General features: G+C 35.9%; 1 protein-coding gene across 3 annotated transcripts in view; it reads left to right on the top strand.

Moving 5' to 3' along the window:
• RAD18 (RAD18 E3 ubiquitin protein ligase) overlaps window positions 1–24,733 on the top strand; it is a 99,228-nt gene that overhangs the window by 49,474 nt on the left and 25,021 nt on the right. For 2 of the 3 annotated variants that reach the window (XM_002758601.7, XM_008982083.5), the window contains 4 exons: window positions 7,754–7,830; window positions 9,088–9,148; window positions 18,770–18,910; window positions 22,142–22,295. In XM_002758601.7, the coding sequence (XP_002758647.2) occupies window positions 7,754–7,830; window positions 9,088–9,148; window positions 18,770–18,910; window positions 22,142–22,295 (433 nt within the window). The remainder of the gene's footprint in view (window positions 1–7,753; window positions 7,831–9,087; window positions 9,149–18,769; window positions 18,911–22,141; window positions 22,296–24,733) is intronic. The other variant, XM_017965050.4, reaches the window with a different exon arrangement.

Here is a 24,733-nt window from a genome sequence, read left to right as displayed (position 1 = left end):
TGGTTATTATGGCATATATGTCTTTGTCTCTAATAATAATCCTTGTTTCAAAAATCTATAGCAAACTACTTTATTTCATTTTTCTTTAAACCTATTGTATCATTATATTTAAACTGTTTTATTATAAGCAGTATATGGCTTGGATTTTCTTTTTAAATTTAATTTGACAATCTCTACTATTAAATTATAGGGTTTAAAGTATTTTATTTGGTTGGGTTTATATTTATTTTTAAAGTATTAAATTATAGGTTTAAAGTATTTTATTTGGTTGGGTTTATATCTGCCATCTTGCTTGTTTGCTATTTATCCTACCATTCTTTGTTTTTTTCTTCATTTCCTGCTTTCTTTTAGATTAACTGAGTATTTGTTATTTTCATTTTATGAGCTGTACTTCTTTTGTTTTTTGTAGGGGTGATTGTTCTAGTTTACTATATGCATTTTAACTTATCTCACTCTACCTTCAATTAATGTTATACTACTTCATGTATAATGTAAGGACCTTATGACTTTCATTCTTTGTACTCTTTTGTCATAGATTTTTCTTCTACATATATTAAAAACTCCATAATACCTTGTTACCATTTTTGCTTTAAACTAAATAAAAACAGTAACGATAAATAAAAAATGGAAAAGAAGGTCTGTGTTTACCTGCGTATTTACCATTTTCAGCATTCTTTGTTTCTTTATGTAGATCCAGGTTTCATCTGGTGTCATTTTCTTTTGCCTGAAAAACTTATTTTTTTCTTGATTTCCACAGTGTTTGGACATTTTCTGAAAAAATTTATTCATTCATTTTTTTTTTTTTAAAGATGGGGTCTTGCTCTGTCACCCAGGCTGGAGTGCAGTGGCACAATCATAGTTCACTGCAGCCTCAGACTCTAGGAATCCTCCTGTTTCAGTGTGCTAGGTAGCAAGGAGTACAAGCGCATGCCACCATGCACAGCTAACTTTTGTTGGTTTGTTTGTTTGTTTTGTAGAGACAGGGTCTCACTACGTTGCCCAGGCTGGTCTTGAACGCCTAGCCTCAAGAGATCCTCCTGCTTTAGCCCCACAAAGTGCAGGGATTATAGGCATGAACCCTCATACCTGTATTATTCAATGTTTCTTGTAGTTCAGATGTGTTGTTGAGACAAATTCTCTCAGCTTGTTTGTCCGAAAAAGTCTTAATTTTGCATTCTTTGAAAAAACTTTTTATTTGGAAATTTATAGGAAAGTTGAAAGACTATCATTATGAATGCATAGACTATATCCTTTGTACAGATTCACCTATTGTTAGCATTTTCCCTCATTTGCTTTATGAATTACTCTGTTCTCTCTTTTTCTGTGAATATGTGTATGTGTCCATATTATTACATATTTTTTTCTTAACTGTCTGAGAATAAGTTATATAATGTTTACTCTTTACCCCTAAATGCTTCCTGGTATTATTTCTTAAGAAAAAAAGATTCTCTTTTATTGCTACTGTAGTTACTACTTGTAGTAAATTTAACTTTGTTATAATACTTTTACTAATCTTATCATCTCTATTCTAGTTTTATCAGTGGACCCAATAATAGCCTTTGTAGATTTTTTTTTCCCTGCAGTACATGATCCAGTTTTGGATCACATATTGCATTTAGTGATAATATCTTTTCAGTCTCTTTTAATCTGGAATAATTCCTCAGCCTTTCTTTGTCCTTTATGACACTGGCCTTTTAAAAGAATACAGTCTTTTTTGCGTGTGTCTGTTTTTCAAGTAAAATGTTTTCATCTGACACAAAATTCAGATTGTGCATTCCTGGCCAGAATACTATTTAAATGATGTTTTGTCTTCAGAATATTGCATGTAGGGGCATTTGACATCTGTGTAACCCTCATTTGTGATATTGGGCTTGATTACCTGGCCAGTTTCTCCCTTGTTTATTCATTACATCCCCCTGCTTGGTAATAATTAGTCTGCAGAGACACTTCAACATTATGTAACTATTCTATACCTCATTAAGATTTTACCCTTATATTTAGCATCATTTGGTAATTTTTTTCTGAACTAATCTTTTCCATAATAGTTTCAAAATGATGATTTTTCAACTTCAGCATTCCTTTTACACTTGCTGATTGATACTTGGCATGATTCTGAAAACAAGAGCCCTCCCCGCTGCCTTATTATTTGTCTTTTATGGATGTGGAGTCACAGATTTTTAACTCATTACTTCTAATTATTTTTGTGTTTGTATTTTTCCAGATTTGGCTGGCAGGAGTGTCTTCTTTCTGATTTCTCTCCTCATGACATACCCCCCATTATTTTTGTTACCATTTTCTTATTTCTAACATAACAAGATATTGCAGGCTTTTCTTGTTCTTCCATGTCCCCGCCTTGAAATCGGCGATTTCTCTGAGGAGCTCTGTTTCTTTTTATTGGTGAAACCGAGGTATGGCTACCAGCTATGCTCATTGCTACTTGGTGTCTTTGCTTCTAGGCTATTTGAGCAGATGAAGCTGGGAATTATGTGCATTTATATGCATATATATACATGTACACACATGGATACATATATACATACACATGCATGTATACATATGTATACATGTAAATCCATCTACACTTACATGTTTCAAGGCTCTCAAAAGTAGTTCATACAGTAGCAGTTTTGTTTTGTCTCCAGAGCACTAATTGCCTGTTGGATCATTTTTATGATGGTAGTTTTTAAATTCTTGTCAGATATTTCCAACAACTGGGTTGTCTCAGGTATTGGCAACTTGTCTTTTTTCATTCAAGTTGTGATTTTCCTGGTTCTTAATATGACAAATTTTTAAAAAAATTATATTCTGAATTTTTTTTGTACACTAATGACATTCTGGGTTCTATTTAAATATTCTAATTTAGCAGAAAGTCATCTTGTTTAAGTTTAGTATGCAGATCCTGGCCTACTTTTGTAGGCTGTGGTTCTAATGATGATTTAGTTTCTGGATCCCTTGTAATGCGATTTTGTTTTACTTTATTTAATTGCTACCTGGAGACTGTTGTGAAAACCTGGTATTCCACACTGTGGTCCAGTTTTCAAACCTTTTGGCATATTAATTGTATGCCAGTTTTACATGTTGGTTGTATATGTCCTTCACAGGCTGAAAGAATGCTTTTTTCTAGCTTCCTTCTCTTTGATATTCCCCCGTTATTAGTTTAGAGGGTACAGCTGGCAGTTGCCACCATTGGATGGGGGGTAGAGGCCCTCACTAGGCTTCCACTGACACTGTTGATATGGGAGGACATTCTGTACGAGGACCCCTGCCACCGCCGGTTGGTGGGTAGAGGTTCACACTCCCCACTTACTCTCTGGTAATAATGCATAAGGCAGAGAGCATCAGCAGTGTTTTGCTTGGGTAGGTCAAGTGTTATCAAAAAGGTTTCTGGGCACCCTCTTTTTCAGTCCTTTCTTAGCGTAGATTTTTTTTAAGGCTTTTTTGTCTGTTTCTCTTGATGGCTCTGGCTGGCTTCTCCAGAGCCTAGTCTGTAAGATATAGAATATAAAGAAACCCCAGGGAACTCACCAGTGTCATTCCTCATATGCTGAGATCTTAGCCAGTCCATTTTCCTCTTTCTACTTTCCAGAGTTCTCTTTTAGTTGTTTGTTATATATCAGGGTTTTTACTTGTACTTCTTTGGGAAGAATAGGGAGAAATGAGTATAATCCATCTTGTTTGGAACTGGAAATTCTTTTTCATGTATTTTAAATTTCTGTTTTAGGGGCAAACACATTTAAGATTGTTACGTCTTCTTGGTAAATTGACCCTTTTATCATGATATAATTTCCCTCTTTTTTTGAGACGGAGTTTCACTCTTGTTGCCTATGCTGGAGTGCAGTGGCCCGTTCTCCGCTCACTGAACTCTGCCCTCTGGGTTCAAGTGATTTTCCTGCCTCAGCCTCCTGAGTAGCTGGACTACAGGCATGAGCCACCATGCCCTGCTAATTTTTGTATTTTTAGTAGAGATTGGGTTTCACCATGTTGGTCATGCTGGTCTTAGACTCATGACCTCAGGTGATCCACTTACTTGCCTTGGCCTCCCAAAGTGTTGGGATTATAGGCAAGGCATGAGCCACCGCACTCAGATCCTAATTTCCCTCTTTATCCCTGATAACAATCATTGTCCTGGTGCCTGTTGTGCCTCATATTAATAAAGCTCCTCCAATTTTCTTTTCATGACTTTACATAAGACATTTCTTTCTGTGCTTTTATTTTGAGCTCATCTTTTTATTTAAAATGGATTGTTTTTGATAGTATATAGTTTGGTCTATCTTTTTTTTTCCAATCTGACATTCTCTGTCTCTTAATTGGTGCCTTAAAACCATTTCTTTAATGTAAATACTGATGTAGTTGGCTTTGAACTTAATATCTTGCTTTTTTTTTTCTTGGTTCCATCTCTCCTTTTTGTTGTTTTTATCTTTTTTGCTATCTTTTGGATTGAGTGTTTTTATTACTATATTTTATTTCTATTATTGCCTTATTACTTTACCTCTTTTTCAGAAAATTTTAGTGATCTCTCTAGGGTTTGCAGCATACATCTTTCATTAGTTACAGTCTACCTTTAAGTAATTATACAGCTTCACTAGTAAGAATCAATATACTTCAACTCCTAATTCATTGTACTGTTACTGTTATGAATTCCTTTTACATATACTATTAACACAATATGTTGCTATTCGTCCATTAATCAGTTATCTTTTAGAGTAGTTAAAAATAAGAACAAAGTATATTTTATACTTATTTTCATGTTTTTCATTTTTACCAGTTTTCACTTCTTCTTAGGTAAATTTCTTTCTGGTTCTTCTACTTGAAGAACTTGTTTTAATGCTTTTTGTAATGGAGGGCTTCTAATACATTCTTGTGGCTTCTGGTTTCCTCAGAAAGTTTTCCTCTTTCACTTTTGAAAGATATTTTCATTAGAATTCTGGATTGGCAGGCTTTTTTTCCTAATGCTTTAAAGATGTCACTCTATTGTTATCTGGCTTGAATAATTTCTGATGAGAAGTATGAGGTAAGTCTTGATTTTTCTTATATAATGCATCTTTTTCCTCTGTATGGCTACATGATTTTCTCTTTGTGTCTATGTGCATGTTGTCATTTCTGATGTTTTTATATCTGTGTTGTTTGATCTTTGAACTTCTTGAATTTTTGGTTTGGTATCTTTCATTATATTTGGCAAATTCTAGACATTAGTTCTTCAACAATTACTTCTCTTCCCCTCTTCTTCTCTGATTTCTATTATGTGTATGTTATATTTCTTGATATTATCTCATAGCTCTTAGAGGCTCTGTTCTGTTAGGGTTTTTTTTTTTTTTTTTTTTATTTTAATTTTTCCTTTTTTTCCTCTCTCTCTCTCTCTCTCTCAGTGTGTTTTAGATTGGATAATACCAATCCAACTTTAGGTTCACTGACTCTTTTGCTGAGTCAAGTTATCTGTTACTGTGTTGGTTTTATATATCTATATATCTATTTATCTATAAATCCAGGATTTCTGTTGAAGTAATTTCTACTGAAATGCCCCATCAGTTCAATCATGTTGTTCATCTTTTCTACTAGATCCTTTATCATCTTAGTTATAGTTTGCTTGCTTTTTCACATTTAAGTGTTGGTTGAAAGCCAAACTTTGTAGGTAAGAATCTGAGGTGCCAGACTTTTTTTTTTTTTTTTAATGTACTACATATCACTCACAAGTTAGGTTTTCCCTATGAGCCTGTGCCTCAGAGAGGGTCTGTCTCCATGTTCATTTCTTCTCTACAGATAGACTGCGGTTACATATCACTTGGATCATGCTAGGTTTGTGATAGTAGAGGGAAAAGGAGGGTTCTCTGTTGCTCTGGTTGAGCTTCAGTCTTAGGCAGGTCTTTCAATCCTGCATCTCAGGTGTGGTGCTTTTTCAGTGATCTTGTCCCTCTTCTACTGCTGGTGGCAGGGGTCCTCTACTGGCCAGGGCCCTGAATGGTTTCTTGACCCTCCTGAGGGGTAGAGGGGGTTTTTGTTTGTTTCTGTTTACTTCCCTCAGCAACCTGTGCTCTGGGGATAACATATTTGCTTTTTATCAATGGGGCTTAATGCTTTTTTTTCTTCAAGGATAAAGATATGGTTGGGGTTTCATGTCTGTCCTACAGTGGGGATGGTTCTCTTTTGGTTGGATCTGGAGGAAGATCTTTTCTAATTTCCTGCCCTTCTCCAGTGAGCTACAGAGAGGCTGAGGACTCTTATGAGTGCCCACTGAGGTCTGTAGAAAATAGCCTGCAAATGGATGTGATGCCCTTTGTGTTCAAGCCACCCAGGGTTTTTGTGTTTTCATGGTAGCTCGCCCTTGGCCTTTTGCAGTTTATCAAAAAGTTTAGCTGAGATTTTACTCAGAGATTGGGTGGTCCCAACTTTTCTCCTGTACACTGTCCTATGTCAACCAGTGCTCATGACCCCACTCTCCCCTGAGGTACCCATCTGTCTTTAGGTTTCAGGCTAGTTGGTTGCCCTCTTACTTTAGCTCTGATGGATTCAAGAAAAATATTGTTTTATAAATTATCCAGCCTTTTCTCGTCATTAGGGTGAGAGTGACATTATTTATAGCTCTCTACAACCTAAACAGAATCAGAAGTCTCCCTGAAAAAGATTTAAGCCACCCAATCCTAATATAGATTTTCTAATATCGTAGAAGAAGACATGCCAGATGCTCTTTATCTTGAGTGATACTTGTATTAATGGACTGGAAAAAATGCAAATGGTCCCTGTGTTTTTCATGATATTCCATGACTCAGTTTGGAAAGGAGCGAACCACTAGCTAATCATGTTCACAGAGAGAGTGTTTACATCATTTCTGCTGGTTTTACAATATCAGGGAGGCAAAAGGTACCTCTCAGTGCTTGGAAAACATAAACTTTATATTGAGACAGTTGCATTCTTAAATGATCCTCTTAAGGTCTGTGGTTTTTTTAAAAAAATAAAACTTTAACGGGGATTATTTCAAACATATACAGAAATAGAGAAAAGAGTTTACTGATTTCCCCATATGTCTACTTCAGCTTAAACAATTACTGTTTAAACTATCTTAATGTTGTTTTATCTAGCATTTACACCCCTTTCCCCATGGATTATTTTGAAGCAAATTCCAGATATAATTTTTATGTATAAACACGTGTAAGGAATTGTAGATTTTTATTTCATACCATATGTATTTCAGTTTTAATGTATTGACTTTGGATGGAGAAAGATATCATTTGCAGATTCTGTGCTGTTTGCATTCAAAGGCCTTTAATGTGTGACAGGGTGTATTCCACATCTCTTTGATAACCATACCTCCAGACAAAGGTTCTGGAGGCAAGGACATTTTCCTGGTGTTTGTAGATCTTTTTCTCTCTTTCAACAGTAGCCTGTTGTACTGCATTTAGTAAATTGGAGTTTGAGCAGACATCCCCTAATAATTGAACTCACACTCGCAAATTAATTTTCATATTTCATTGAGACTGCTGTTTATATTTGTATATTCAAAGGAGAAAGAAAAATGGCTTTACTCTTCTGGATGTATGTTTAACAGCATGTGCATGTGTAAGAGTTCAGTATTTTAACTCTGTTTTTTTAACCTTTTATTTTGGAATGGTAATTAATTCACAGAAAAATTATAAAAATATATCAGGGAGTTCACATATAGTCATCACCCATCTTTTTCTAATGCTCACAACTTAAATAATTATTGTATAGTGATTTTAAAAATGTAATTAACCTAGTGGTTATTTTCTTATTTTAACAGCTGCTGAAATAGTTCAAGAAATCGAAAACATGGAGAGGACCAGGATGCGTCTTGAAGCTAGTAAACTCAATGAAAGTGTATGTTATGGGCTATTTCAGTATCTGTATAGAAATGAAGAAAGAAAGTTTAATACCCTACAAAAATTAAAGCAAGCCATTGTTAAACTTGTTCATTTACTAAGACATTTCCATTTAGTGTATTATGATTTACTTGCAACTCATTTTTGTACAATATTTGATTGTACTTAGCAGTCTTCTAGTACAGAATGCAATCCAAAACAGAGTTTGTTCATGAGCTAGGATTCTATAGAAAATGCCTATAGCGACTGTGCATCAGGCAGCTTTGATATTGGTCCTTTCTCTGCTGGTTGCATTTGATAAGCTACCTCTAAGGACCTCTAAGCTACCTCTAAGGACCTCTATGATCCCTTTTTAGCTGTGGCATTCTGCAATTCTATGATTATACTTATGGAAATGTTAAGTAATTATAAGAGGATGAATTAAGTAATTTGAGGATAGAGTATTCACTTGAGCTTTTGAGAGAATCAGAGACCTAAAATTCTTCACTGTTGCCTTCCACTAGCTTGATGGCCCAAAACTTGAAGACAGGATACCAGTGAAGAAAATAGTCATTGTGTCCTGTGATACTGGAGGAAGTGTTTTGGTCTCTTCCAAGTAGAGTTTTTTTTTTCTAGACTATCTATAGTGTGTGAGGAAAGCAGTGGTTACCTTAAGAAAGTAAGTTCATAACCAGATAAGTAGGAAAAAGAAAGGGATTTACATTGATTCTATTATTACCTATATGCCAACTGTAAGATGGGAACTGTAGTGAATCATGGAAGTCAACTTCTGATCTTTTAAGTCTGAGGTTTAGAAAAGTGGACCTAGAAATTTAACTACTGTGTTTTGTATTACTGCATTTTCTATACATATTACTTTTCTAGAATGACCTGGAGAAGTTAGGTTGGAAAGGAGAGAAAGCAGATGAGAAGATCAGCCTTACTGATAGTCAGCTAAGTGTCATCAGTCTTCTGGGGGTTTCAAATGTTGCCTGCTGTATTAAAGAATGTTGAAAATTAAATATTGAAGATAGAAAATTTGTTATTTTGTTAATATATAATTTAATTATATTGCATTTTCTACTGATGAGAAAAAATAATGAGTAAAATGTATACCATTTCTGTATTTAAGGGACGTACATAGGAATGATTTTTTCCTAGGTCTATATCAAACAGTCTTCTCTTTTAAACACATCTGAGATTTGAAAGTTTGTAATATTTCCCATTTTGTTATTTTGGGGAGATTTTTATTAAGATCTTTTTTTGATTATTTTAGGTAATGGTTTTTACAAAGGACCAAACAGAAAAGGAAATAGATGAAATTCACAGTAAATATCGTAAGTTGTGTGACTTTATTTGTAAAGAGCTTACCGTTTTTCATCTTAAGTAATTTTTTCAGAATAATGTTTTATGTTAAGGTTCAACTCAAACTTTTGTCAACATTACCCAAGAGATTGAATTTTAATTGGGTGTTTACTCAGTGACTTTTTTTGTATTTTTTCTGCTTTTTGATATTTATGACTAGCATTCTAGTTTGAGCTTATCACTAAGCACTTTGCAAATATTAATTATCTGCTCGCAAAGCATCTCTGTGAGAAGATGGGATTAAAATGGAAACATTCTGGACTCTATCTTGTCCTCAGGCCATTCAGTAACAATACTTCTGTATAGGATTTCAGTGCTTCTATAGCTTGCAAATTTGTGTCAAAAATAGTTTTCATTTTATTAGTTGTTAGCAACCTCCCAGCTTTATTACTTGCTTTTCTTTAAATGGTCTATGTGTATATCTTTCCCAGGGCTAACACATTACTATTTTGTCAGTTGGATAGCTATTATTCTTTGTGTGGTTGGTTGGTTTGTAGTTTAAATTTAAGAGCCTAACAAACAGTAGATAGTTAATAAATGTTCATGGATTGAGTATTCCCAGGTGTGGTGTGTTTTAATTGAGGTAAGATAATTTTTTTCTCTTTTCATTTCTTAAACTCTGAAGGGATATGCTCTGTAGTGATGTATTGTGGGAGGGAGGATGAACACACATGCACTGGATGTAGGTGTCATCGCTTGTGCCTTCCTAGAGGATTCTTGGATTATAGACTGAACAACAAAAGTCACCATTATTCTGTTGCTAGACAGATAAGTATGATATGAACCTCTTTGATCAACTTTTAGGAAGTCAGAGTGATTTTTCTTTAGAAAGGAAAAGAAAAGAGAATATCAAATGATCACCGAATTGGCCTGTAAAAATAAGGATCACTAAGGCCTGTAAAAATAAGGAAACCAGAAAATTTGTATTGAGAGAAAGTAATTTAAATAACTGAAAAGGTGGTATCTAATAATTATCCCATATTAAGAAGAATTTGGACTATATCCAGTCAAGAAAATATTCATTGCCCACCATTTAGAGATCTAAAAAAAAGTGTAACCTTACTAAATAGGTCATATTAAATTAATTCATTTTGTCTTAAACCTCAAAAGTCAAGTGCTTCACAAAGCTTAGATGCTTAGCCTTATAGTTCAGTCATACATTTTGATTTAGTGTTAGGTTATAACTATACTATTGATATATCTTCATCTTTTAAACATTTTATTAATGTTTTACATGTATTTTTTAAAATTTACTTTTTATAAGGCTTATTATGTAAAAGAGCAATCTCTTGCTTCCTCCAACAACCTGCCTCTATTCCCATTCCCTAGAGGTAACAACTCCCAAGCCTTTTGAAGTTAGTTTTGGTAATTACTTTATGATTTATAAAGAGGTATTCTTTCTGCTACTTCTTGAAGTTTTTTAATTTCATATTAACTGTTGATGTGCTAATATGAAAGATGGAGATTTAGCTTATTTATATATCCTGCCGCTACCTCTGCTTGCCTTCCATCCTTTAAATATTATGTCATAATTTTTTGTAAGATCAGTATGTAGTTAGATACATGGTTTATGGCTCGAGCCAGACGGTATGTATAAGGTGGTTATAATTCCTTTCGTGAAAACATTCTGTTTTTCTTATAATTAATAATTTTATTTGTTTATTTACCTAGTACTAATATATCTCCAAACCTTCCAACAGAAGTGCAAATCACTTTCCAATACATTTGCACACATTGATTACAATTTATTATTTCCTCAAGCACTTCTCCCCTTGGGCCACCCCCAGACTCTCCTGTCTAGTTCCAGTCTACTGTGCTTGCTCTTTTTGCCTCCTATTAATACACGCTGCTCTCCTAGAATTTCTTGACCACCAACCTTCTGGGGATTCTGCTCTCCTTCTTCCTGTGTTGGTTCACTTCTTCAAGGTTCCAAGTCTCCCTCTTGCCTTGTTTTTGGTAGAATACATTTTCCAGGAAACTTCCTGAGAAAGAGCATATTCAGACTTGTCCAACTCACAGCCCATGGGCCCCACATGGCCCAGGATGGCCTTTCAATGCAGCCAAACACAAATTTGTAAACTTTCTTAAAACATTATATCAGCTATCATTAGTGTTAGTGTATTTTATTTGTGGCCCAAGACAGTTCTTCCATTGTGGCCCAGGGAAGCCAAAAGATTGGAGAGCCATGGTATAGAAGAATATTTCTTGAGATATATAAAATTCCAGGCATAACTGGAAAAACACCTTTATTACTGATTAATAATTTGGCTGTTCATAGAACTTTATGTTGGAAAGATACCTCTCTCCAAATTTTCAAAGGTATTCTTCCATTATTTTCTACTTTCCAGCACTGTTGCTAATAACTAGCTTGCCATTTTGATTCTTTATCTTTCATTTGTTACTTTTTTTTTCTTTCTTGATCTGTCCATGTTCAGTTCACTGTCAAATTTTGTCAGTCTCTATCTTCTAAATATCCCCTGAGTCCATACACTTTTTATGTATCACTTTGCTTTCTAGTCATCCCCCATGTACTCTTGCCCCTTACTCAGAAGCCAAAACTGTCTCCCAAAACTGCTGAGTCTTCACATCATGCCATTTCTGCCTTGCTGCGCTCCTGCCAATATAAAAAACTCCTCAGTGGCTTTGTATTTCTCTTAAGCTAGAGTTTACAAAGTCTGTTCACTCCTGTATCTAGACCTGCCTACCTCTCTAGCCTTGCCTCTTCTCTTCCCCTTACTCCTTGTATTCCAGTCAGTCTGGCTATCTTTTACCTTACCAAGTTCTTCACTGCTTTAGGGCATTTGTTACCCTTTTCTCACTTTGTCTTTCTCTAATTGCCTCTAACCCCTATCTATACTCCCTACTCTCGGTCGGCTCAATTGTAGTTTCCCTGGGAAACCCTTTGTGATCTCTCAGACAAGGTAAGATTTCCTTTTTATATGAACTTACATTATCTTGTGTTTTTTCATAGTACTCTTCCATTCATTCAGCTATCACACATTTTTTGAGTACTTAGTATGTGCCAGACACTGTGTTAGGAGCTGGGGATACAGAATGAACAAGACAGACAAAAGCCTACTCTGTTGGAGTTTATATCTTGCCAGTATTTTAGAAAGTGATAGGTGAAAAAATAAAGCAAGGAAGAATATAAGAAAGTTTAATTTTTTGATAAAATGGTCATAATCATTATTGATTGTGCAGTTAATTATTTCTAATTAATTTCTAATTACGTGTTTTTATTAGTGTGCTAGGGCTGCCATAACAAAGTACTGCACACAGACTGCATGGCTTAAAAAACAAATTTATTGTCTCACAGTTCTAGATGCTAGAAGTCCAAGGTCAAGGTGTCCCAAGCTTCTCAGGGCCATGCAGGAAGGATCTATTCTAGGCCTCTCTCCTTGGCTGTAGATGGCCATCTTCTCCCTATGTCTCTTGACATCATCTTCCCTCTATGTGTGTCTCTGTGTCCAAATTTCCCCCTTTTATAAACATACCAGTCATATTGGATTAGGGCTCATCCTAATGACCTCAGGGTGGCTCCTCTGTCCTTTCCCTATCATAAGCAGAGTCCTGAGGTATGAAAAAAAACTCTCTCGCTTAGAAAAGAAAAAAAAAACCTTAAAGTGAATGTTGGGGGTGGGTTGGGGGCCTCAGGGAAAGCCTCTTGCTCTGTGGAATTGGGTTCCTTTGATCATTTTATCTCTACCTCTGTTCAGACCAGCTAGACCTCCCTGAAGGGAAACAGCCAACATTTCTTTTACCCACAGAAAAAGAGAGGTGGCAGGGTCTTGGATAAGAGACAGATCGAACAATACCACATTTTAACTCACCCTTTGTCATATCCTGGATGAGCCCCCTTATGAGATGGGTTAGTTCCCTTGACCCGCTTTGTGGGCAGGAACCAGTTGCTCCTTTCACTTAGCCCACTGTTGGACACTCTTTGCAAGAGGGAATGAATGCTGGAACTGGCTGGTCACTCCTCTCTGGTGGGAGCAGGCTCTGTGCAGGCCCCGTAGCAGTGTCCAAGCCTTTGCCCTTTCAGGACACAGGTTATTGTCTGGCATCTTAGAAAAATGAGGTTGCACAAATGGATTGAAGGGTAGTGTTATGTGGAGGATTTTACCGGGTGATGGCTCTCAGTGGATGGGAGTTGGAAAGGGGATGGTAGGAGAAGTTAATCTTTCCCTGACGCTGCACCATCTGATGTTAGCCATATCTGTCCATAGTCTCCAACGTTCAGCAGCTTGCATCCCTGACTGCTTGCATCACCCACTTGTGTTGCTCCGCCAGCTGAAGTGTTTTTATGGCCACATAGGGGTGTGGCAGACCAAAAAGGGCAATATTTGGGTGGAGGAACAGGGTCAGCTGTTTTCCCTTAGGGCCAAGGTTCTAGGCTTGAGAGTGGAGTTTAGCCAGGAGCCCAGTGATTCTGTATCACAAGAATTTTTGTTTATATGGGGCATATCTATTGACATGTATCACATTATCAATTAAAACTTAGAGGACATCTGTTTCCAGCCATGGAATGACTTCATTTACTTTTCTACCCAAAACAAGCAAAATGAATGTATAAAACATATTAAATAGCAGTTTTCAAGATACTGGCCATTGGGCACCAAAGGACAGGGATCCTTGAGAGATAAGCAAAAAATGTGAACAGGCTTATCATAGAGTTTCCTGGTAGTATGGACAAGTGTATTCCAAGCAGAGCCTGAAGACTCTAAGGAGAAAGAGCTGAGAGAGAGATCAGAGGAACCAAAGGAGTTAGAGTTTGCAGGACCGAGTACTGGAAGGAAAAATTCATTGATCTACAGAGAGTTCACCTTGAGTATTCATTTGGCATGCAAAATACATTCTCTGACCACAGTGAAATTAAATTAGAAATCAGTAACATAGCTCTTGGGAAGGTCACCAAATCCATTTCAAAATAACCCATAGGTCAAGGAAGAAATTAAAGCTAAGCTATTTCAAAAATATTAACAATAAACCCATTACATGTTAGCATAAATAACATATTTTGATTAAAAAAAAAATTTCCCCCGCGCTAAAAAATAAAAATGGAGATTTCTATTAGCCCAGATGGAATAACAGAGACTGTATTTACTCTCCTCCATTAAAAACAAACAAACAAACAAAAAACCCTAGAAAACCAGGTGAATGTTTAATGGTTTTTCAGATAATGGGAAACAGGTAGCACAGGACTGTGATCTCTGAGATAGAGAGAAAACAAATCATGACTTATGCTAAATGTTGCTGTGAATGGGCAACATTACATTTCACAGAACTAGAAGGGAACAGGGCTTTTACAGCTTGGAAGCAGTAAACCTTGAGGAGACCAGTCTGATTAGAGAGGTCAGAAGCGCTTAGAGTTGACTGAGTGAGACCAAGTTGGAGGTGAGGAAATGAGACTATTAAGGTAGATGAATCTTTGGGAAGGTTTTACTGTGTTAAGAAGAACAGAAAAATAGGGTCATAGCTGGAGGTAGGTGTTGGGTAAAGTGAGGGTTTTGTTTGCTTGTTTTTTTAAGTTTGTTTTTTAAATTGGGAGATACTTAACTCTGACTTTCTGGCCTTTTTGACTACAACCCACAGTGAGAGATACATTTTATATCACTACTAACTATATACATGCAGGTGACTGAAACAACGTTTCACAAAATAGTCTTTACCTTTTCCATCTTTAACACACTACATTCTGTTCTCTTTATTTAGTTAAGAAAAAAATGCTGGTTCTAGGTTCACTGAGTTGTTTTCATAATTCACACTCTAGGTTTGAAGGCAGAGTCTCCCTGTTCACAGCTTCATGATGGAATTCTGAGCATACTGAGCATACGTTAGGTGTTAGCCTTTAATTATAGCAAGGACAATTGTTTCATGGTAAGAACAAGGGAAGTAGATCATAAGTGCACAGACAAGGTATACTGGTGGTTGAAAGAGGACAGAGTTTCGGTTAGAATGATTCTGTATTTTTCAAAGTAGTGTGAGGCCAATTAAGAAGGGGCCACATGGGGAGTGTTGAATATTTGAATGAAGAGAAGAAAGTGTGAGACAGACATTTTGGAGAATAGTAAAGCAAACTTTACTAGAGAAAGGTGGAAAAGTTGTTAGCAGTATTGAATGCCCATTTGAGAATTATCATGAAATTAAAGTGTCACTAGTCAGTTCAGGGCTAGATGAATAGAATAAGCCTGTAGTGAACATTAACCATAACTGTTAAACTCTTCCATGTTTAACTGCCTGGCTATCTTAGGTGATGTCATGGTGAAAGAAATATATGGGATTTTACTTTGGAAAACACTGACTCCAAACTCATTTCTTGATTAAAGTAGACTAGTAAGTATCTCAGTGGCATCACTGTAGAAGGGTATGCATCTGTTACACTCTTGAGAGATCCTTTTAGTCTTTTGTGCTACTGGGTTCTGCATTCTTGGGCAGACCCAGAGACACTCTGGCTCTAAGGGCTGGTCTGAAAAAGAGTAGTTAAAGTGATCAGGGAGTGAAGGCCTTGACTTGATACTAAAAAAGATTACATTTAAACTTGGAGAGGTACAAAGGATGGTATGATTGAAGTATTTAAAATCTGGAAGAAAATGAGTTGGTTGAACTTGTACCTAGTCATGGACATTCCCACAACTAGCTAAGCCACTTAACACTTTTAAGAGGCAGGCCAGGCATGGTGACTCAGTCCTGTAATCCCAGCACTTTGGGAGGTTGAGGTGGGCAGATCATGAGGTTGAGAGATGGACACTATCCTGGCCAACATGGGGAAACCCCATCTCTACTAAAAATACAAAAAATTACCTGGGCATGGTGGTTCGCACCTGTAGTACCAGCTGCTCAGGAGGCTGAGGCAGGAGGATTGCTTGAACCTGGGAGGTGGAGGTTGCAGTGAGCCGAGATTTCACCACTGCACTCGAGCCTGGTGACAGAGTGCTACTCCATCTCGAAAGAAAAAAAAAAGAAAAATACTTTTAAGAGGTAAATTCAGGACATATACCCACCAGAACTGAGATTTTAAACTCTATAGTACTTGCCAAATGGCAAAACTTCTAAAATGAAGTAAAGAGGTTGAGTGGGAACAATGTTACTAGTCTTGATCTGTTGACATATTTCATTTTCTGAGCAGGAGTTACAGGAATTCTCTGGCTAAAGCCAGAGTAGTAGCTGCCATTTACTTTTGGTTTCCAGCCTAGCTGTGGGGTAATTATATTTAAATCTGGGATTTTATTACTTCAGAAGATAATAAGTCATTAAGCCTCCTTAACTATTAATGTGATTACTTTAGCAAATATCTTGACTAATTCTTAAATCTACAGTCTAGGAAAGTGGTTTAGACCTGGTTTGACTAAATTATGTAGATCTTACAATACTGTGTTACCCTTGCCTAATAGAAACTACATAATGATGGTGGTAGTGTTAGCCCACTGATTCCAAGGAGCCAAAGAAATTATCCTCAAGTATGTAGAATGAAATAGGACTTAAAAGAAATTACCTAGCTTGTATATCTAGATAGGATTTCACTTGTTTCTAAAGAGTTAGTTTTTTCCAGCCATCTTTACAGCCAGCATAGATTTCTTTTGCTGACATTTTAATTAGTCTCTTGTTTAAAATGTACCAGACATTTTGCACACCAACACTTTTGTTTCACTGGAAGTTTTCATATATGTATCATACACATTAAATATATAGTAATTAGGAGCATTCTTTCCTGAATGTCTTTGCTGTGCCTGTCAATGTTCATGTATAGGAATCCAGCTATTTTCTTCCTTGTTGTGCATCGTAATTTAGTGTTTTCTTGTGTTAAAAGATAATTTTCAAAAACAAGTAACATTTTCATATGGATGTAAAATGAACACGTGTTTTTATTAAATATTTAAACGTATTAGTAGAGAGAGGACTGATAGTATGAGATGATCAAAGAAGGATCCAAAGAATAATGGCACTTACAGATCAGGAACATTGAAATGAATGTGTAAATGGGAAAAAAAACTGGCTTCTTCCACACTGGAGGAGGGAAGTCAGTTAACCTCCACCCAACAGGATTTTGCATATCTATAGACAAGAATTATTTTCCATTGCTCTCAGTTATCTACAACATACAGTTATACCAGTGAATGGCTGGAATCCTGGGAGAGTAGATTTAGACAATGCCACAGTTCAACTGAAGCACAATTTTTCCCTACACCCAGTACATTCCCCACACCCTAGTGTTGTGCTGAGGAAAATGGAAGAAACCAAGTGATAAAAAGTACATTGTTGGTTTTTGTATGAAAACAGTGTCAAAATTTTGTTTTAACCATTTGTAGTATGGTTCTCTAAAAATTTTACAGGATTTATGACATTACTTTGGATTGTGGACCAAGTGTTTAATGTTGCTGGATAAGTAAACTGCACCCTCAGCTGTTTGAACCGTGGTTCAGAATCACAAATAGATGTCCTTAAAGTTCATGCAGTAATGATGACTGGCTGCACTTTATTGAACAAATTGGTACATTAATAATGATCTCGAGGTCAGGTGTTTATATCAAAGGTGTTAAAATTGTAGTAAATAAAGATTAGTTAGTATAATATCCTGAGATAAGGTAGAATTGGTTGGGAGAGGTCTTAGAATCTTAAAGGGACTGTACTGGGAAACAGGCCAGAAATGTGAAGAAGTGAAAAAGCAGAGCTGGAGTGGATATCCTTTGTTATTATGATTCAACTTTTCTAGAGGCTTCTATTTTAGATTCCATGAATACTTTTAGTACTCTTATATCTTGGAAGTTAGAATATTATCATTTGTGTATATTTAAGAAAGTGCATGACCATCCTGAATCTCTAGGAGCTCCTCTTGTGTATAAATACTAGGATCACATTAAGAGGAGCCTATCACCCAGTCAACTCGGTTCACCCTGGCACTATATTACTCAACTAGTGAGGAGCATGCAAGCAAGCTGGCAAGCCAGGGAACAAAGAAAGTGGGGATCTCTCATGCTCTTATTATTATGTAAAAGCCTCTCTAGAGAATGGGGTTTGGGAAGAAACCTAGAGTAGCAAACTAGGAATATCATGTTTCCATATTTGTATTTGAGAAAGGGAGAAGATAAAAAGAAGCTTCCATGGCACTGCAGCCCTTTGTATTCTTATGCTTGGCAGCTTCTAAATTCATTGCAAGTGATTCCTAAGGATGCTCTTCTTGAGCAAGCTTGTATATCTCTGTTTTTTGTTTTTGTTTTGAGACAGAATCATGCTCTGTCACCCAGGCTGGAGTGTAGTGGCATTATCTTGGCTTGCTGCAACCTCTGCCTTTCAGGTTCAAGTGATTCTCGTGCCTCAGCCTCCTAAGTAGCTGGAATTACAGGCACGTGATACCCCACCTGGCTAATTTTTTTTTTTTTTTTGTATTTTTAGCAAAGGTGGGGCTTCACATGTTGGCCAGGCTGGTCTCGAACTCCTCTCAAGTGATCCACCGACTTTAGCTTCCCAAAGTGCTGGGATTACAGGCATGAGCCACCGCGCCTGTCCCTTGTACATCTCTTGATATTCAGTTTGTTAGTTGTAGATGGTTAACTTTCGTAGTCCTAGCTTTACTGAGAAGATCTTTTGAATTTCAGGTAAAAAACATAAGAGTGAATTTCAGTTTCTGGTGGATCAGGCTAGAAAAGAATACAAGAAAACTGTTGGAATGTCACAAGAAACAGTAACAATAACAAAAGAAGATGAATCTACAGAAAAGCTATCTTCTATATGCATGGGTAAGAGACTATAATTAAAAACAGATATATGTTGAATTTCATTATTTACTTTTAATATGAAAAGAAAATTAAACCAAAGAAATTTACTTTGGAGTTCTTAGTTCTTTGAAATGTGAAAAGTATTTTTAGACAAACTTCATGTAGCAGTTTGTAAACTAGATTTATCACTATGGGGAAAATGGTTGAAAGAATGTCTTGAAGAAATAGTCTCTTTTGTCTATCATCCTTTCAGGTAATGATAAATCATTTCTTAGTTATTTAAGCTTGAGGATGTTTTCTAGGTATAGAATTTATTGGTGGAGATCCTGAGAGATTCTATAAAGAGAGTGAATTATTTTTGTGATAATATACTAATGTTTACTTTGGTTGAAATGTTTTGCCAATCTAAAGCTAATATAGCTGGTAGGCTAATACAGAGCACATTCTTTAACTTTGGCCCATTTTAAAATTTGAAATTAATATTCTATTGCCTGGGCTTTGGACCAGAGAACAAAGAAGAATCATAATGGGGGAAAGTGTGCAAGAAAATTCTTTATTTTTTTTTTTATATTTTGGTAAAATATACCTAACACAATGTTCATCTTTTTAACCCTTCATAAATGTACAAGTCATTGGCATTAAATACATTCACAATATTGTATAACTATCACCATTGTCTGTATCCAAAACATTTTCATCATTCCCAGCAAAAACTCTGCCCTCATTAAATAGCAACTCTCCCCTCGGCCTCATAGCCCTGGTAATAACAATTCTACTTTTTGTGTCTATGAGTTTACCCATTCCAGGTACCTCATATAAATGGAATTGTACAATATTTGTCGTTGTGTGTTAGCTTTTTTCTCCAAGTATAATGTTTTCGGAATCCATCAACATTGTAGCATATTTTAAAATTTCATTTCTTGTTATGATTAAACAGTATTCTGTAGTGTGTATATGCCATATTTTATCCATTTATCTGTTATGGTTATTTCCACGTTTTGGTTACTGTGAATAATGTTGCTGTGAGCACTGGTGCTCAAATATCTAAGTTCCAGCTTTTATTTCCTTTGCATATACCTTAGAGTAGGATTTCTGATTCGTATGCTGGTTCTATGTTTAAGCTTTTGAGGAATCATCAAACTTTTCCATAGTGGCTGCATTGTCTTATATTCCCACCAGCAATGCATGAGGCTTCCAATTTCTTTACATCCTTATCAATACTTGTTATTTTCTGATTTTTAAATTTTTTAAAAATTGTACATGTGAAGTGGTATGTCATTGTGGTATTGATTTGCATTTCCTAGTGACTAAATTAATAAGCAGTTTGTGCATAAAGTGCTGCCTCAGTATGTAACTCATGGTCTTTGAACAACTAGAACTTGTTCATGCAATTGTTAAAGGATGTTTCTAGAGACTAGTTTAGCACTTGAGAAAACCTGACTGAATATTTCCCATTAATAAAACTTTTTTTTTATTAGTTGAACCCTCTTTTGAATATCATTGATGACTTGTATGTATTTATGAACATAAATACTGCTTTTTCTGGGGTTCAAACGTGATTGCTGCTTTTAGATTGTTGTGCATGAATGAGATGTTTGAGAGGGTAAAGGATGAGAGAGAGATGAAGACAGACACAGACTGACTGAAAAGATGGATTTTATATAGCATCATACAACCAGTATAATTGTTCCTCTTTAGAACAGACATTGAAGTGCTCACGTAAGTGAACAAGTTGCATATTCTCTCAAGTGAAAACTTAGCCTGTTTTTGTTGTGTGTCTCTAGGAAACTCTGATGTTTGAACCTCACTCTTGGGGCTCTATTTGACTTGATAGCCAGATGACATTAGGAGCATACTTTTAGGAATTATACTCTTGTGTAGTTGCTGTTCTCCCATTGAATACAGACAGTGTGCAAAACCAAAAGATTGTTTTAAGTTGAATTTTTGTTTCCTGGCTTGCCAGCTTGCTTGCATGCTCCTCACTAGTTGAGTAATATAGTGCCCATGTGAAATGAGTTGACTGGGTGATAGGCTCCTTTTAATGTGATCCTGGTATCTATTTACAAGAGGAGTTCCTAGAGGATCAGGATGGTCATCCTGCCTAATAACTTCTTCCCTTTTTCAGATATACATTAGAGGGTGCTGTTTTGTTTTGCTAATAATAGCTTATTGATAGCCAGATGACATTAGGAACATATTTTTTAGGAATTATACTCTTGTGTAGTATGCTGTTCTCCCAGTGTAACAAAAACTTAGAACTATTTCTGAAAAAATTTTGACTGTATGAACTTGGCAAGGTTTTTTGAAGATTTTGTTGTATTCTTTCCCCATAATTTCTCTGTGTATAACCAAACCTTGACAATTATAATTTTAGTGTGCTTTGTGGAAGACCACTTGCCTCTATAAGTGCTTGACGAGTGCTGTGTGAAAGCTGTTTTTCTGTGAGGAAACACATGAAAGGAGTTCTGTACTATTAGCATGTGTAGCTTGCATGTGAAGTACCTCCTCAGTTCCTGAAAAAGGAAGAACATCCCGGCAGAGTTCATGAAGAGTGGGAGAATTCTCGCCACTAAAGACTCACATGGATATTCTTTTCATTCATATTTGTAGAAAATTGGCCATATCTATATGCCATGTTTTTGTAAACACTGCATCCTTCCAGCTTTTTGGGGCCTTTATTTTATCTGTAATAAGAGACCTCAAAAGCTGAGAATATGACAAAGGATGCCTGGAAATGTGATGTGTATTGGATCAAATGGAAATATTCCTTCTGTCTGATTAGTTGTCCTTTTCTGTAGAGAATAATTAGATTCTATATAACAGGTTTAGGAAAATGACCAGATAGATTCACTATCATATAATAGTGACAAAGATTGTGGTTGTCTTATTAGTTGAATCTGTAGTCTTTTTTTTGGTTATACTTCTTATGTTGGTTTATCCTTAGTAATGTGTTAATAGATGCTTCATTAGAATGACAAGATTCTTTCTGCTCCTGGTTTTAAAATAAATTTTATTTCAAAATTAATTAATCTTGGAAAAACACGGCTGGACAGTATAATTAGATAACACCATTGTACTGTTAATTCTTGCTGTCTGGTTGTCACTGGAGTTTTGGAATCAATGTGACATATACTTCAACTTTACTAAGTGCAAATGGCAGTATTAAGTATTGCAGAAGTAATAGGCATATGGAAGTTGTAGATTTTAAGGTACTCTTAAATTTTTTTTTTGATTTTATTTTTTCCTTTTTAGGACAGGAAGATAATATGACCTCAGTAACAAATCACTTTTCTCAATCAAAGCTGGACTCCCCAGAGATATTAGAACCTGACAGAGAAGAGGATTCTTCTAGTTGTACTGATATTCAAGAAGCTCTTTCTTCACCAGAATCAGATTCATGCAATAGGTAACAAACAGGCAGTAGTTGATTATTTTAAATATCTACTTCATATGCACATGTAGACAGACAGGCAGAAATACTTAGGAAGTAGTTTTGAGGCATGGTATGATGTGTCAGCCTTACATTTCTCTCCCATTTTACTGCTGGGTCATTTTCACAGTGATAACAAGGCAGGATTTGGGAAGGTAGTGCAGGGATCATAGAGTGACTTTGGTCTCTGCAGCCTTTATATAGCTATTTTTCCTACCGTTGGAAAAGAAAGCATGATAGGCAGTGAAATTTGCATCAAGACAATGAGTGAAGGTCATAAAAACAACTATATTGGAAAACAGATGATTAGAAAGACATGGCTCATAGGAGAGTTAAAAAATGAAAAATTTAACTGAGTAAATAGAATAGATGGGGAAGCTTTAAAAATGAGAAGTTTGATAGTGAATCATTTTGAAAGGATATTTTAAAAATATGTAGGGTTTATTTGATAAACACGCATGCATACACATATACCATTTTTTGTTCTGGTCCTTCACTTATGTCATAAATATTACATTTTTATAGGTTGATGTAAAAGTATTTGAAACGACAGTTATTTTGCACCAACTATGCTTATAATTCTTATTAACGAGTACACTATTCTGTTATGTGTCTGTACCATAATTTACCAGACCCTTCAGTTTCTGTTAGAGCGCTACATTTTCCCCAGTGTTGTATTTATATACCTGATGCTGTGGTAAAGCTCTTCCTTTGTTTCTATTGAATACTTTTGTTTTCTTTTTTTGAGATGGTGTCTTGCTCTGTCACCTAGCCTGGTGTGCAGTGGTGTGATCTCGGCTCACTACAACCTCCACCTCACAGGTTCAAGAGATTTTCCTGCCTCAGCCTCCCAAATGGCTGGGATTATAGGCCTGTGTGACCACACCTGGCTATTTTTTTTTTTTTTTGTATATTTAGTAGAGACTGGGTTTCACCATGTTGGCCAGGGTGATCTTGAACTCCTGACCTCAAGTGATCCACCCACCCTGGCTTCCCAAAGTGCTACGATTAAAGGCATGAGCCACCATGCCTGGCCACTTTTCTTACCTTTATTGACATTCCAATAGGTATGCGCTGCTTTCTGAATGAATTGTACTGATTTGAAATGGTAGTATGTCAATGTGAATGTGTCTTGGAAATTATTTAATCTTTTATATTAGTTTATTTAAAAATTGGTAACACTGCTCTAGAATGATAAACTATTTCTAATCTTACTAATGGAATGATGAATAAACTTTTATGAGTATACCCATTGTTTTTGTAGGATTCCTGGGAAACAGTTTCAAATTAGTCAGAGTCAAGTAATAGGAAGAAAAAATCTTCCCATCTCAGTCCAGAGGTTTTCAAGGTCAAAAAAAATTGCATTTCTAGTTGACTGAGGGTAAAACACATGGTTGCGTGACTTGTTATCCTAGATCAGGCCATTCCTGCAAGTCCCGTGTGTAGTATTTGTTTTAAACACAAATCTAGGAATATAGAAAAAAATAGGAGTCAGGGGAATAAGAGTTAGATTTTAACCATAGTCACTAGATGCTTGAATGTTTCAGAATGCCATAATGAGTTGGGACATTTGGGAATGGCAGAAACTGAAAGGGAAACACAAGACAGTTAGATATCTTTATCTGGTTTTGAGAGTATGGAAAATAGGGTGAGTTTGTTGATGTCGTGGCCTCATTTAGACGTGTCGGTATCACCGAACTATGAGAGGACTATGGGAAAATGCCATTGCTTTTAGGAATACCATGACTCAGGAACTAGGAAAGCAAACAGTAGACAGTCTCTGGGTTTAATAAAAAAGGTAAAGGAAATATGGCTGAGGGAAATATGGAGTAAACCTTACTGGGTCAATTTACTAAAATGGGTTAATAAAAAGGTTGATCGTTCTACCTCATTACTCACTGAAAGAATTGAAAAGTGCTTTCACACTTGTCCCCAGTCACATATTGTTCTGCTGCCACTTCATTAAGGGATTAGCCTTTTCTCATTATTTATCTTTCTACTGACCAAGATTCTGGGCAAGATTATAAGTTTTTTCATCTTTAATGAGTTCTTCTTGATGGGAATCATATAGGGGTATCCTTATGCTATATTATAAGGTGAGAATTTTGTTAGCAACTGAACATAAGTATAGTGATGCTAGATTAACCTTTGTTCTTTGTTAATAGCAGGGTCTGACATTACACTATTGCACTCAACCATTCAACAAATATGTACTGTGTTCTAGCACTATTCTAGACACAGCAGTTTAGCAGGGATCAACCCATCAAACAGTTCTTTAAAATGTAAGCACTAATATTCTATTTCACATTATAATTAGTTATATATGTGCATATTTCTGCATGCACACACATGTAGATGATTCAGTGGAAGTACATACTAATAAGCCTTATTGAAATGCAGTTCATATACCACAC

The sequence above is a fragment of the Callithrix jacchus genome, chromosome 15, assembly GCF_049354715.1.
Source record: "Callithrix jacchus isolate 240 chromosome 15, calJac240_pri, whole genome shotgun sequence".
In the NCBI taxonomy this organism is placed as follows: domain Eukaryota; kingdom Metazoa; phylum Chordata; class Mammalia; order Primates; family Cebidae; genus Callithrix; species Callithrix jacchus.
The sequence above is the reverse complement of the archived record's forward strand: the minus strand, read 5'-3'. Positions and strand labels throughout refer to the sequence as shown.